This window comes from Zalophus californianus, chromosome 6 (assembly GCF_009762305.2).
Source record: "Zalophus californianus isolate mZalCal1 chromosome 6, mZalCal1.pri.v2, whole genome shotgun sequence".
NCBI lineage: Eukaryota > Metazoa > Chordata > Mammalia > Carnivora > Otariidae > Zalophus > Zalophus californianus.
In genome coordinates, this window is record NC_045600.1 from 93,245,325 (window position 1) to 93,260,130 (window position 14,806).

The 14,806-nt window shown below is 41.5% G+C and overlaps 1 protein-coding gene across 1 annotated transcript in view; it reads right to left on the reverse strand.

Annotated features, from left to right (window-relative positions):
• Positions 1–281: 281 nt before the first annotated feature.
• Positions 282–14,806, reverse strand: part of MYO5C (myosin VC) — an 89,133-nt gene continuing 74,608 nt past the window's right edge. The window contains exons 35-41 of the mRNA XM_027572805.2: positions 13,293–13,447; positions 11,625–11,714; positions 8,774–8,924; positions 7,859–8,141; positions 2,481–2,655; positions 1,983–2,063; positions 282–434 (exon numbers count right to left, since the gene is read on the reverse strand). Coding sequence (XP_027428606.1) covers positions 282–434; positions 1,983–2,063; positions 2,481–2,655; positions 7,859–8,141; positions 8,774–8,924; positions 11,625–11,714; positions 13,293–13,447 — 1,088 coding nt within the window. The remainder of the gene's footprint in view (positions 435–1,982; positions 2,064–2,480; positions 2,656–7,858; positions 8,142–8,773; positions 8,925–11,624; positions 11,715–13,292; positions 13,448–14,806) is intronic.

Genomic DNA, 14,806 nt, shown 5'->3' on the forward strand with positions numbered 1-14,806 from the left:
TCTAGATAAGAGGCACCTGGAGGAAAATATGGGCCTTCCAGGAATCCCAGTAAAAGCTGGCTGTGATTCTGAAGGTAGACATGGCCCTTCCAATCCCAGCTAGTGTGTGTTAACTCTTACAAAATGACAGTGGCAACATGTGGCCCATCTTGGAGGATTCTTATGTTCTTCCTTACATCATGTCCCAAAGCATTTCCAGTTCCAATGAATAAAGCACATCCCTCGTATTTGATCTTCATTTAGCTTCTGAGGGAAAAGTACACTTACTCTATTTTCTCCTGCTATAATCTATTGAGAAAGCCTAGCTTGAAACTGCTGGGGATCTGAATCATTTCCAGAGCATGTGGAGAGGGGGTAAAAGGGAAGGTAACTTGAAAGAGATATTTTGTATCCAACATCAGCTGTGATGAATCTTCCCGGCTATTTAGGAGAGCCTGAAATTAAAACCAGAGAAAAATGAATAAGGAAACCAGTGCATTCTGCTTTATGACTAACTAGAAGTCTAGAGTAAGGAAAACACAACTCCACCTTCACTGAAAAGCTCCTTTCAAAATCATGTAAGAGAATGCACAAAAGAGCCCTTTAACAACACAATCCCGTGGTGAAATGGTCTCTGCAGGATTTCCAATCAGCTCTCATGAATATTTACTTACATGCTCTGTTTCACCTCAGAAGTTAATTTCCCACAGGATGGACTGACTGTAAATGGATCTGTTTTCTATTCTTATCCATTCTTGTGGCATAATTCTAAGCCCAAATATGAGTGGATCTGAAGTATTAAATCTTTTTAGCTGTTCTCCTTTTTAGTTCAGTAGTTTGTTAACTTTTTTTCCTTAAGACCCCTTTATACTCTTTAAAAATTATTGAAGACCCCAAAGAGCTTTTGTGTTTGTGGGTATAACTACTGATATTTACCATATTAGTAATTAAAACAATAATTTAAAATATTAATTTATTAAAATAACAAGAACAAACCCAATGCATGTAAACATTTATTGAAAAATAACTATTTTTGAAAACAAAAAAATATTGGTAGGAAATGGTATTGTTTTATATTTTTGTAAATCTTTTTAATGTCTGACTTAGTATGACCAGTGGAATCTCATATCCACTTCTGCATTCAACCTATGGTGATATGTTATTTTGGTTGAAGTATAGGAAGAAAAGTCTGCTTCACACATACATATTTGGAAAAAGGAAGACTTTGCAGACCCCCTGAAAGGGTCTCAAGGACCCACAGGATCCTTGAACCAAACTTTGAGAATTGATGCCTTAGTTGATTGGGGAAGAAACTTTTGGGATTAAAATAAGAAAAATGGGTACACATTTTCCCATTCCGCCTCTGCTCCCTTGCACAATACTGATATGAAGACTGATAATAAGACATGCTGAAGGAACACAGCAGGTGAATCACAGTTTTGGTGTTTTCATTCCCTTCCCACCGAGGCTAAAATGGGTTCTGGGGGCCTCTGGGTGGTTCAGTTGGTTAAGCGTCTGCCTTCGGCTCAGGTCATGATCTCAGGGTCCTGGGACTGAGCCCTGCATCGGGTTCCCTGCTCAGTGGGGACTCTGCTTCTCCTTCTCCCTCTGCTGCCCCCCCCCCCCCGCTTGTGCTCTCTGTTTCTCTCAAATAAATAAAATCTTTTAAAATAAAATTTAAAAAATTAAAAAAATAAAATGGGTACCCGACAGGGAAAATTCCTGCTGCTTTTGCTAAGTGCCTTTCATTTGCATGTTTAGTAAATGTGCTTTAATCTTAGATTTCCTAACATTAATTCAATATTCAGTATTCAATCATTCAATTATTCAAGCATTTATTCATTCATTCATTCCAAGTAGGCTCCACGCCCAGTGTGGAACCCAACATGGGCTGAACTCATAACCCTGAGATCAAGAGTCTGATACTTAACTGACTGAGCCACTCAGGGGTCCCCACAATTCCTTATACTGAAAATTGAAAGGTACATCCTTAAGGATCTTACCTGTACTTTGCGAACGAAGGATGGAGTCACTCTTTTCTCAAAGTCATCTATAGGTGTGTATGAATTAAGGATCTTTATGATCTGCAAACAGCACATAAGATGGTGTTAGACCATGAAAAATGACAAGTCTGTCCATGAAATAACGAATCTGATGGTTTGGGAACTATTGGGAACCACATGTAGTTCTCTGATACTGTAATGGGGCTCTAGGAACCATGTGCTCTGGCCTCCTTCCTCACGACCTCCCCTCCCCCCGTACATACACATCTGTGAGTTCAGTGGGCAGGGAATGTATCATACGCACTTTTGTGTTAAGTCCTAAGTTAGTATTAAATAAATGCTTATTAGCTAAGAGGGTGGTCCTTGGGAGATATGTGTGCACCCCAAAGAGCACACAGAGATTCAGATACACCCTATGGCTGACTAAGCCAGAAAGGGCGACACCAGTGACATGATCTGTTGGTGAAGATCAGGGACACACGCAGCAAGCCTTATCACCTGCACAGCAGACAGTGAAGTACAGCGTTCATAGATCTCCTTGGCATCACTGTCTGTGGTCTTCTTGACCTGAAGCAACCAGGCTGCCTGAGAGAGAGGTTCCAAAGTTTCCTTGGCCAAGCTGTTCTGCAAATTCTTATCTTTAAGCCATTCTTCTAAGTAGCTGATGTTGCACCTGGAGTAAAAGCCAAAGAAACAGAGAACAGTGGGTGATCCATTGAGAACACTTCAGGGGAGGGTGCTAAATCCCTCAGTGTGTCTGAGAGGGTACCCGAGTCCACTGAGAGCCTTAGGATCATGGTCCAGCAGTTTCTTCATTTGTAACATGAGTGGGTTGGACCAAATGATCAGCTCTCATGATCCAGGGTTCTAAGGATCTTGATGGTCTGGGGTGAGGGGCCATATCAGCTATAAACTTTGGGGAAAATCTGAGCAAAAAGCAGTGACTGCAATAATTTATAAAGTGACCTATTAAAATACCCTTAATAATGGATTTGAAAATCTACTAGAGGAAAAAATCATAGTGATATTTGAAGACCTTACATTGGTATAAAAAACTGGTATCTTTCCCTAAATTGACAGAAAATTTTCAATTGGTAGAAGGGTTTCATTCAGTCCACTGGGGTTTTTATTCTTGTTTCTGTCATTAATTATCATAACTTTATAACGTAAGAGGCATGGGTTGTAGTCCCACCAATCCATTGTGTGAGCTTGGAAAGTTACTCAACCTCTCTGGGTAAATGAGAGTGTTGAGAACTCTCATATATTGCTAGTGGGAATCTAAAATGGTAGAGCAGCTAAGGAAAACAGGTTGCTGGTTCCTCAAAGTGTTAAACATAGAACTGCCATATGACCCAGCAATTCCACTTTTAGATATATACTCAAGAGAACTTAAAACATGTCCACATAAAAAACTGTGCACGAGTGTTCACAGCATTACTCATAATAGCCAAAAAATGAAAACCCAAAATGTCCACCAACTAATGGATACACAAATTGTGATATGTCTATACAGTGGGATATTATTCAGCAACAAAAAGGAAGGAGGTACTGATACATGCTACCACATGGATGAATTGTGAAAACATGATGTTAAGTGAAAGAAGCCAGTCACAAAAGGCAACACATTTTATGATTCCATTTATAAAAGTATCCGGAACAGGCAAACCTATAGAGAAAGAAAATATATTTGTGGTTGCCTAGCCTAAGGAAGAGGGGACTATGAAGTTAGGATGTGGTAGCGGATAAGAATGCTGCTGCTGGGGCGCCTGGGTGGCTCAGTCGTTAAGCAGCTGCCTTCAGCTCAGGTCATGATCCCAGGGTCCTGGGATCAAGCCCCGCATCACGCTCCCTGCTCAGTAGGGAACCTGCTTCTCCCTCCCCCACTCCCCCTGTTTGTGTTCCCTCTCTTGCTGTGTCTCTCTCTGTCAAATAAATAAATAAAATCTTAAAAAAAAAAAGAATGCTGCTGCTAATGGGTATAAGATTTCTTTTCGGAGTGATGGAAATGTTTTAAAATTACATTATGGTGATGTTTGCACAACTCTACAACTATACCAAAACCCTTTGAACTATACGGATATAGTTTACAGAATGGATAAACTTTACAGCATGTAAATTATCTATCAATGAAGCTGTTTTTAAAAATTGAGTGTTGGGGGCACCTGGCTGGCTCAGTTGGAGAAGCATGCAACTCTTGATCTTGGGGTCATATAATCCAGCAATTCCACTACCAGGTTTTACCCAAAGACAATGAAAGCACTAATTCAAAAAGATATATGCACCCCTATGTTTATTGTAGCATTATTTGTAAGTCTCATAGTATAATATTAGAAGTGTCCAGGATACAATTCAAAATTACTTGGCATATGAAGAACCAGGAAAATCTCAATTTTTATCAAACAAGAAAATCAACAGATGTCAACTCTGAGATGACATAGAGACTTTAAAGAAACTATCATAAAAATGCTCCAAAAAGTAAAGACAAACTATCTTGAAATAAATGAAAAGATAGAAAGTTTCAGAAAAGAAAAAGACAATACAAAGAAAAACGAAACAAAAACTTTAGAACTGAAAAATATAATAACAAAAATAAAAGAATTCTTTTAATGGGCTCAACAGCAGAATAGAGATGCCAGAGGAAACAGTCAGCCAAGAGAGATGATTCAATCTAAAGAATACAGAGGGGAAAATAAACTAAAATAAACAGAACTTTATGGACCCATGGAACCATAATGAAAGGTTTAGTATTTGTGTTACTGAAGTTCCAGAGGAAAGGAGAAATTATGATGCAGACAAAATATTTGTAGAAATCACTGAAAAGTTCCCAGATTTAGTGAGATGTACAAGCTTACAGATTCAAAAAGCTCAGGGAATCTCAAAGCGCTTAAACTCAAAGAAATCCACACCAAGACACATCCTAAATAAACTGTGGAAAATCAAAGGCAAAAATAAAATCTTGAATGCAATCTGAGAAAAACTATGCATTACTTGTGGGGAAACAATAATTCAAATAACCTTGCATTTCTTATTGAAAACCATGGAAAAATGTTTTACATTTTTAAAGTGATGAAAAAATGGAATGTCAACCCAAATTCTATATCCCACAAAAATATACTTCAGGAATGAAGGTGAAATGAAGACATTTTCAGGTGAAAGAAAACTAAGTATTTCCAGTAAACCTGCTGTACAAGGACTACTGAAAGCATTTCTTCAGGCAGAAAGGAAATGATATCAAAATGAGATTTGGGGGAAAAAAACAAGAGTTGGAACATTAGGAATGAAGGAGTAACAGAAATGGGGTAAATATGTGGGTAAATGTAATAGACGATTCTTCTACTGAGTTTCTTAAAATATGTTAGATGATTTAAAATGAAAATTATAACATTATCTGGCAGAGTTTTTGATGTCTGTAGATATCATACATAAGACAACTATAATGTAAAGGGGAAAGGGGCCTACATGATGGTAAGCTTCTTACATTCCACTTGACATGGTTAAGATAATGATTCTAAATAGACTAAAAGGGGCACCCAGGTGGCTCAGTCAGTTAAGTGTCCGACTCTTGATTTCAGCTCAGGTCTTGATCTCAGGGTGGTGAGTTCAAGCCCCATGTTGGGCATAGAGCCTACTTAAAAATAACTAACTAAATAGACTGAAAAGTTAAGTATATATTCTATAATCCCTAGAAAAACCACTAAAAAGATATATACAAAGATGAATAGTAAAAACACAGTAGATAAAAATTTTTAGGAGGGGAGGGGCAAAGGGAGAGGGAGAAAGAGATACTCTCCTTGCTCAGCACAGAGCCTGTCACAGGGCTCGATCTCACAACCCTGAGATCATGAGCTGAGCTGAAATCAAGAGCTGGACATTGACCTGACTGAGCCACCCAGGTGCCCTCACAGTAGATAAATTTAAAAGGGGTACCAAAAAATGTTCAAAGAACCCAAAAGAAGGCAGAGAAAGGAGATCAGAGAAATAAAAACCAGAAGGAACAAATAAAAAAGAGTGAAATGGTAGACTTAAATCTAAACATATCAATAATTATGTTAATTAAAATGGTCTAAACACCCCAATTAAGAAGCACAGATTGTCAGACTGGTTTAAAAAAACAAAAAACAAAAAACCAAAGCAAGACCAAAATTTCTGTTGCCTCTAAGAAAGGCACTTCATACATGACACAGGTAGGTTAAAAGTAAAAGGATGAAAAAAGATACACTATGAAAACATTAATCCAAAGAAAAAGTAGGCTTTCAGACAAAGTAGATTTCAGAGCAGAGAAGATTACCATTACAGGGATAAAGAAGGACCCCACATAATGTTAGGATGGTCAACTCACCAAGAAGACATAACAATTCTTCAGGTATACGCACCTAAAAACAGAGCTTCAAAATACACAAAGCAAAAACTGACAGACTAAAAGAACATACAGGGTCTAATTGACATGGGACATTCCACCCAATGGCAGCAGAATATACATTTCAACTGCATGTGGAACATTCACAAGAACAGACCATATTCTGGGTCATAAAAGCAAATCTTTTTAAATTTAAAAAGAACTGAGATTATACAAAGTTTTTCTCAATGTAAAAATATTTAGAAGTTTTTATTTAACAAATAAACCTGGGGTAAAGTGGGATGGTTGGTGACTCTGGTGTCTTAATCTCAGGTAAAGTGGGACGGTTGGTGACTCTGGTGTCTTAATCTATGGTATATTAATCTATGATATTTTTCAACCTGCACCTTGAGATTGTTTTTTTATTATGATAAAAGACATATAACATTTACCATCTTAACCTTTTTTAAGTGTACAGTACAAGAGATAACTGTACGCACCACGTTATGTAACAAATCCCTAGAACTCTTTCATCTTGAAGACCTGAAACTCTGTATCTGTTGAACAACACTTCCCCCTTCCCCTCTCTCCTCAGCCCTGGGCAACAACCATTCTATCTTCTGTTTCCAAGAGTGTGACTGAAAGAATACATTCTTTGATCAGATGGAATTAAACTAAAAGTCACGGAAAGGTAGCAAGAAAGTCTCTGAATACTTGGAAATGAAACCACATACTTCTTTTTTTTTTTTAAAGATTTTATTTATTTGAGAGAGAGAGTGCACGAATGGTGGGGACGAGCAAAGGGAGAAGGAGAAGCAGACTCCCTGCTGAGCAGGGAGCCCAACTCGGGGTTTGATCACAGGACCTCGGAGATAATGACCTGAGCTGAAGGCAGATGCTTAACCGACTGAGCCACCCACATGCCCCTGAAACAACATACTTCTAAATAATCGACGGGTCAAGGAGTAAGACTCCAAGGAAATTAGATACTATTTTCAATTCAACAAAAACGAAAATAAAACATCTCGAAATTTGTGGGATAAAGTTAGTGCTTGGAGAGAAGTTTATAGCATTAAATGCTTTAGGAAACAGAGGTCTGCTTCTCCCTCTGACCCTCTTCCCTCTCGTGCTATCTCTCATTCTCTCTCTCAAATAAATAAAATCTTTAAAAAAAAAAGAAAACAGAGGTCTCAAAGTCAATAACCAATGCTTCTACCTTAAGAAACTAGAAAAAGAAGAGCAAAATAAATCCAAAGCAAGCAGAAGGAATAACATAATAAAGATAGAAACAATTACTAGTTACTAATCTTTAACCACCAAAGGAAGGCCCTGGATTGGGTGCCAAGCTAGCCTGGTGCACAATGATGGAGCAGGGCGGGGGGGGGGGGGGAGCGATCCAACCGTAGACATCCCCAAGTTTCCAAAGTCCTCTTGCACAACCCCCACCTGAGCAGTGCAGCTCATGCAGTGGGGGCAGCAGGGTGTGGCCCCAGACATTCCCAGCTGCCTCTGGGTGTAAGCGGAGGTTTATGGGTTTTACCTGATCTGCATCCCTTTTCTGCAGGAGCACATGTCTTTGCGCAGGAAGAGGCTGTTCAGGGTGACAGCCCCGATCAAGAAGAAGAGCTGCTTCACGACCTGCTTCACCAGCTCAGGGTCCAGGCCGTTCTGGCACATGGTGCTGTAGAAGTAGCTTAGCTGCTGCAGGACGGAGGTCATCGTGTAGGCATCCGTATCATCTATGCTAGATGACCGCTTCCGGAAGCCTGTGGGCTTCAGGCCAGAAATGCCTTGCAGGCTCTCGTACTCCAGCATGCCCGGCACTAGAGAGGAAAACACAAGCATTTCTTGCACACGCAGGGGGCGACAACCAGAGAACATTTTCCATTGCTCTCCTGGGTCTGTTCAAGGAAGTGGGATGTTTTCTGCAGGAGTTAGCTGTGGACACAGCTGTGATAGGGGAAGCGAGAGGATCGAGGATTGGGGAGCCCCAGATGGAGGGGGTGGACGGAGTGCATGGCTGTTTACAACAGCTTGGAGTCCCTCTTTCAACTTCACAGGAGAGGGAGCAGGTTACCGTGATAACTCATGGTCTGGAACCATTAAAAGCCTGAAGTATTTAAATTTCGGAAAATTGTAGAAACTATAGTGGGACTTTAAGATCTCAAAAACGCTTAGTTATGACCTAGGATTAGCTACGTAAGTAGTAGCAGGTCTCCCTAGGCTTTCCCTTCAGGGTGAATCACGCTTATGGGTAGGAAACTCTGAACCATGCACTTTTATATAGGTCATCATTTCAAGCAATTAAAAAGAATTAAAAAGTAGACATTTACACAATTAAACTTTTCTGGTTTTAAAATTATATTCTTTGTGATCACATGCCTTATACTGGATTTATTTTTTTAAGGTCTCAGGGTGACCATAAATATTTTTTGGTCATCAATTCTTTTCTTACCTATTATTGGTTGAATGTTATTTTCCATAACAACAATGAACTGATGGTATATTCGTATAGCCACATCACTAAGAATCTGTCTGTATTCTGAAAGGTCAAAATTGTTCAAGCAATTCTTATTCTGATGTGGACTATTGAGCTTCATGAATTCCTGAAAGTAATGTGAGCATATAAGTATTAGAATGATATAGACATGTAGGAAATTAAAACACTATCTCTATTAGGGACATTCCAATGAGCTCCTATACTTTAAAGCCTAGTGTCTGATTTGTATGAAATGAGCTCGCACATTTGTGGTACTGTTTATTCTCTATAACCAACTGTAGCCGTCCTGCCTCCTCACCCTCTAAATATGTGCCCCCAGCACCTACAGAATACAGTGCAAAACAACTCCCATGGAAGCTCACCGAAAAAGCCTACAAAGCACCAAAGGAAACAAACAGCTATAAGAGGTCAGTAGATGCAATACATGAGATTCATGACTTCATGATTATAGAGCATAGATCAATCTGAAATATTTAAAAATGTGTGCTATGGGCTAAATGTTTGTGATGCTCCCAAAGTCATATGTTGGAGCCCTCTCTCCTCCAGCGTGGCTGTATTGGTCTGTGATCAGGTAACTCAGATCAAATGAGGTCCTAGTGTGAGGTCCTAATTTGATAGGGTTAGTGTCCCTTTAATAAGAGACACTAGGAAGCTCAATCCGTCACCCGTGCACCAAGGAAAGGCTGTGGGTGGGCACAGCGAGAAGGCAGCCATCCGCAAGCCAGGAAGAGAGCTCTCAGCAGGAACCAACCATGCTGGCACCCTGGTGTCAGACTTCGGGCCCCTAGAACTGCGAGAAAATACATTTCTGTGGTTTAAAAGCCTTCTAGTCTGCAGTATTTTGTGATTAGCCCAACCAGACTAATAAAATATATTCAATGTGTTCAAAGAGATAAAACAAAAAGAAAGCATTAAGGAGAGGATATAATAAGAGGCAGATGTGAAAAAGAACCATTGAAATAGAAGTGAAAATATAGTAATTAAAAAAACATGCAGACAGGGAAAAGAACGCTCTATACATGGCTGAGGGGTCAAAGAAAGGGTAAAAAAGTAAATGGTGTTGAATAATACCCTCTTCCATTAATGTCACACATATGCGAGTCTGACTCACATGGACTGGGCTGTACCCCCTGCTCCTTTTGGTATTCCTTTTAGTCAGAGGTTGGATTTTCTTTACTTATTTCTCTTTTTGTTCTATAGTACTAGTAGAGTTACTTTTGTATTTTACTTTTCCCTCATTGGGACAATTGGCTATCCACATGGAAGAAGATATGAGATCATTATCTCACACATCATGGGATAAATAATTACACTAATTCTGGATAGATAAAAGCATAATTGTGAGCTCTAAATTTGAATTACAGAAGTTCAGAAGTAAGTAAGAGAATAAGTTCATGATCTCAGAGCAGGGAGAATTTCCTGAAGATACTAAAACATACATCATAAAAGAATAGGATTGATATACCAAAATTCAGAAATTGTGTTCAACAGACTCCATAAAGAAAATTACAAGACAAGCCATGGTTTATCCATGATACGTAAAGATCTCCTACAAATCAATAAGAAAAAAAAAATTGCCTCTAAAAAAAATGGAAAACTGATGTCAGTAGGTAATTGGAACAGAAACCCAAATAACCAGTAAGCATGTGGAGTGATTCCTTTTTTTTTTTTTAAGACTTATTTTATTTATTTTAGAGGAAGAAAGAGAGAGAGAGAGAGAACACCAGAGCAGGGGGAAGGGCAGAGGGAGAGGGAGAGAGTGAGAATTTCCAACAGAATCCCCATTGAGCATAGAGCCCTACCTGGGCTCAATCTCTTGACCCTGAGATCATGACCTGAGTGGAAGCCACGAGTCAAACACTCAACAGACTGAGCCACCCAGGCACCCCTACATTGAGTGATTCCTCATCTCATTAGCGATCAAGCAATGCAATTTAAGTCAACAAGGTATCATTTTATACCAATGAGATTGGTAAATAATTAAAATGTCTGTCAATATCAAGTGTTGGTGAAGGTATGATACTGGAAACTTCATACACTGCTGGTGGGACCATTAACAGTACAAACATTTGAGAGAGCAGTGAAAACCCTAAAAACTGCTTTGTTATTTTAGGTCAATGACATTCTGCTCCGTGAGTACTTGAAGGTGATTTCCTTTATGATGTTAGCCCCTTGGGAGCAGAGCTGGAATGGCAAAGGACATAGATTGTGGAGGAATGATCAGAATCCTGCAGAGAGAAGAGCTCTGAACAGTCATGTTGATCTAAAGGTTGGGTTTTAGAGTCATAATACTAAAAACTTCAGAATTTCACAACAGAAACAAACTTAAAAATCACCTAATCTACCTCACTGAGGTAGATTATTTTAAAATTATTTTATTATTATTATTTTTAAGATTTTATTTATTTGAGGGGGGGTGGAGGGGCAGAGGGAGAGGGAGAAGCAGACTCCCCGATGAGCAGGACTCATTCCCAGGACCACAGGATGATGACCCAAGCCGAAGGCAGACGCTTAACTGACTGAGCCACCCAGGCGCCCCAACCTCAATGATTTAAAACTCAAGGAAAACTGAGGCCTAGTATCATGCCCAAGGTCCCAGCCTCTTTCTAAGTCTTCTGACTATGACTTCTGTCCAACCAGTAATGTGAAGTTGGCCTCCTGGCTGAGAAGGAGACCAGGAAGCTGTTTGGAGCAGAGGCTGCTCCTGGAGCTGAGGATGTCCCCAATCCCTGTGGTGAGCGCTGGCTCACGAGGAAGTTATAGACCAGTAGTCCGCACAGAACACAGAACAGGCAAGTGTCCCTACCTCTTCTCCACTGTACTGCTTCAGGCAGTTGAGGAAATGACACGTATTCGAGAGCCAAAAAGACAGCATCTCAAAGTCGTCTACATGTTCCTTAAAACAAAACAAAAAACCAAGGAAGACAAAGTTGGATTTGGTGACTACTGTTGCCTCTGAGCCAAGAACAGATGTATCTTACCAGTTTGGTCAGCCGGTGGCTTTTGATCAGAATGAATTCTTCTTTTATTCACCAAAGACTTTATTAAACTTACACTGTAGCGATAAGCTCTTAGTTTATTTAGCAGGTTCTGGTTTGCAAAGTATTTCTGTCTAGGTTATGTGACTTATGATGAAACTTGAAGCAGGCACTGCAGGATGCCTGGTAAAGGTAAGTCTGGGTCCCTGCTTTCCAGAGTTCACATTCTGACCGGGAAGAATGTCACTTGTAACATAACATACATAGGACACAACCAAATGGGTGGCTGAGCTCTTGCACAATGCACATAGACTAGGCTGCAAACGCTCAGAGGATGGAAGGATGCTGGTGAAAGATGGCAGCTGAGAAAGTCTGCTGAAATGGGGGAGAACGCTGTCCTTGAAGGAAAGGGCTGGAGGGACAAGAGCTCAGAATTGAGGACTCTGCTGGGGAGAACAGCCCAGCTTGTGGGGCAGCAGGAAGGGGCACAGAGAAGGAAGAGAGGTACTGTGGTCAGAGGTAAGAGGAAAACTGGGGAAGTCTTGGGATGTGAAGGACAAAGTGGGAGTGTTTCCAAGAGGTGGGCCTAATGCTTCCGTCCATGAGAGGAGGATAAAAAATTAAGGGAAAACCATTGGATTTAGCAAGAGGAATCACTGGTCATCTTATTGTGGAGTGACAGGAGCAGAAGCCGGATTGCAGAAACTGGTGGAGGCTGCTAGTGTAAGCACCTTGGCAGTCGGCGGGGGCGGTGTGTGTGTGGAAGGAAAGGTGTAGAGACTATGGGGTATGTGGGCCAAGGAGGGCTGCTTTAATGTGCTGTGTGCTGGAGCGGGGAGGGCCAGGTCCTGGCCACCCACAAAGGCAGAGACGAGGGAGTCACCGGGGAAGCTGAAACGGGAAATGCTGGTGGGAAAGGATTTATACTCATCATGCCGTGCATCTTTCAGTTTCTAAACATTTAAACATTCCAGAGCAGCAAGATGAGGCAAATACTGTATGCCTATGGCCTGGGACACAATGCACATGTGCCCTAAGAAAACTCATTTTATGAAATTATGGACAGGGAAAACATCAATTTCTGGGGGCCCCTTCCAAGAGCACTCTGGTGGCTCTCGTGAATATAGGGACCAGAAAGCACTGAACACCAGACAAATGTTGATTCTCTACTCCTAACCTCTGATGAATAATGCATCCTCACAGCTGGGCATCTCACCCCCTGAGGGGGTAGAGGTGGTGGGGGTGGTGGCTACCAGGGTGTAGACTTGGAGGTAAGGCTTTGAGGTCTATTTGCAGATCGTTAGCCTTGGGGATCCCTGACCGAACTTGTCTTTTCCAAACAGCTTGGCTTTCTTTCCCTGAGTGGGCCTCAGACTAGTCTGAGGAATCCTGTGGTTCACCAAAGACCCGAGGTGAAGGATGGGCCAAGGCTGAATCCTTACGGTGTTCTTAAAGTAACCAAAATCCCAAGGGTCAATATCAAAGGCAGTTCCTACCTTAACCACCTGCTTAATGCCATTGATGGTGCTGCTCATGAGGGACTTGAGCCTGTTGGCATCATTTAGAGAGTCTGCATAGCGTACACACATGAACAGGATGTGAGCCGGCAGCCCTGGGATCATGTTCACCACCACGCCACGAGGCTTCAAGTCTGGAACAGAAAGAGCTGATGAGGACTACGCTAATAGTCAGCTTTCCCCATAAGGAGCCTCTGACTACAGGACAGGGGGTATTTGCTTTTCTGTACTTGATATAGTGCCTGAATGCATAGGGATAGCTTTTCTCTTTGAGGAATTCAGTCTGGCTCTTCCTGGCAAAAATATACAGGTCCCACCGGTTCCAGGTACTTCTCATTTGCAAAGTACTTTCTCTTTTTTAAAAGGCTGAAATCCAGGGGCGCCTGGGTGGCTCAGTCCGTTAAGTGCCAGCCTCTGGCTCAGGTCATGATCCCAGGGTCCTGGGATCGAGCCCCGCGTCGGACTCCCTGCTCAGTGAGAAGCCTGCTTCTCCCTCTCCCTCTGCCTGCCGCTCCCCCTGCTTGTGCTCCTGCGCTGTGTCAAATAAATAAATAATAAATAAATAAATAAAATCTTAATAAAATTAAGGGCTGAAATTTAGACAGAATTTGTACTTCTTGGCATGGAGACCCTGGATTTCAGACCTCTGATGTAAGGGAGGAACCCCATGTCCATGCACCTAACTCCAGCCTCTTACGATGAGGATGGGATATGATCTCAGTGATCACATGCACCTGCCTTGAATAAGGAAAATAGACACACAATAGTTCTGCAGAGGAGGCCTCGCCAGCCTTGAGGAGAAGAGAAGCGGCGGCGGGGGGGGGGGGGGGGGGGGGGGGGGGAAGGTAAAGGGAAGAGAGAGACTTTATAGAACTAAGGTAAGCAAACAAAGACCTCCCCCATGGCTGCATTAAGACAGGGGAATGAAGAGACCCCACAGCTGTGCACCCATGAGGGTAGAAAGGAAAGGATACAGGTGCTCACATGTGGGGGTGGGGAGTCACTTAGAAGAAGAGGAAGTTAGGCTGCACATCAGTTTTCTGCTTTAAGATCTTGAGAGCAGCTTTTCTCCCTCCCACCGGAAAACCATGTGATTTTCATGGTGAAGACAGCCTAGTGAGATTGGTTCTAAGACCACCAAGCCTTGAGTGTGTATGCTGGAACATTCCTGTAACTGAGGTGTGGCTAGGAAGCCCCCATCACATTGCCTGCAAATAGAATTCTCAGCAGAAGTCAGATGGAACAAGGAGCCACAGTTACTTCCACGATAGCTCCTGTGCTAAGACGCAAAAATGAGAGGCTGTGTCTTCTATCTGGATCCTATGATTAGACTTTGCAAGGGGTTAGGGCAGCACTTCTTAACTGAGGACAATTCTGGCTCCCTGGGGATGTTTTGCAATGTCTGCAGATGTTTTTATTGTCATGACTAGAGGCTATTACTGGTTTCTAGAGGGCAGAAGTCAAAGATGCTACTTAATATCCTACAGTGCACA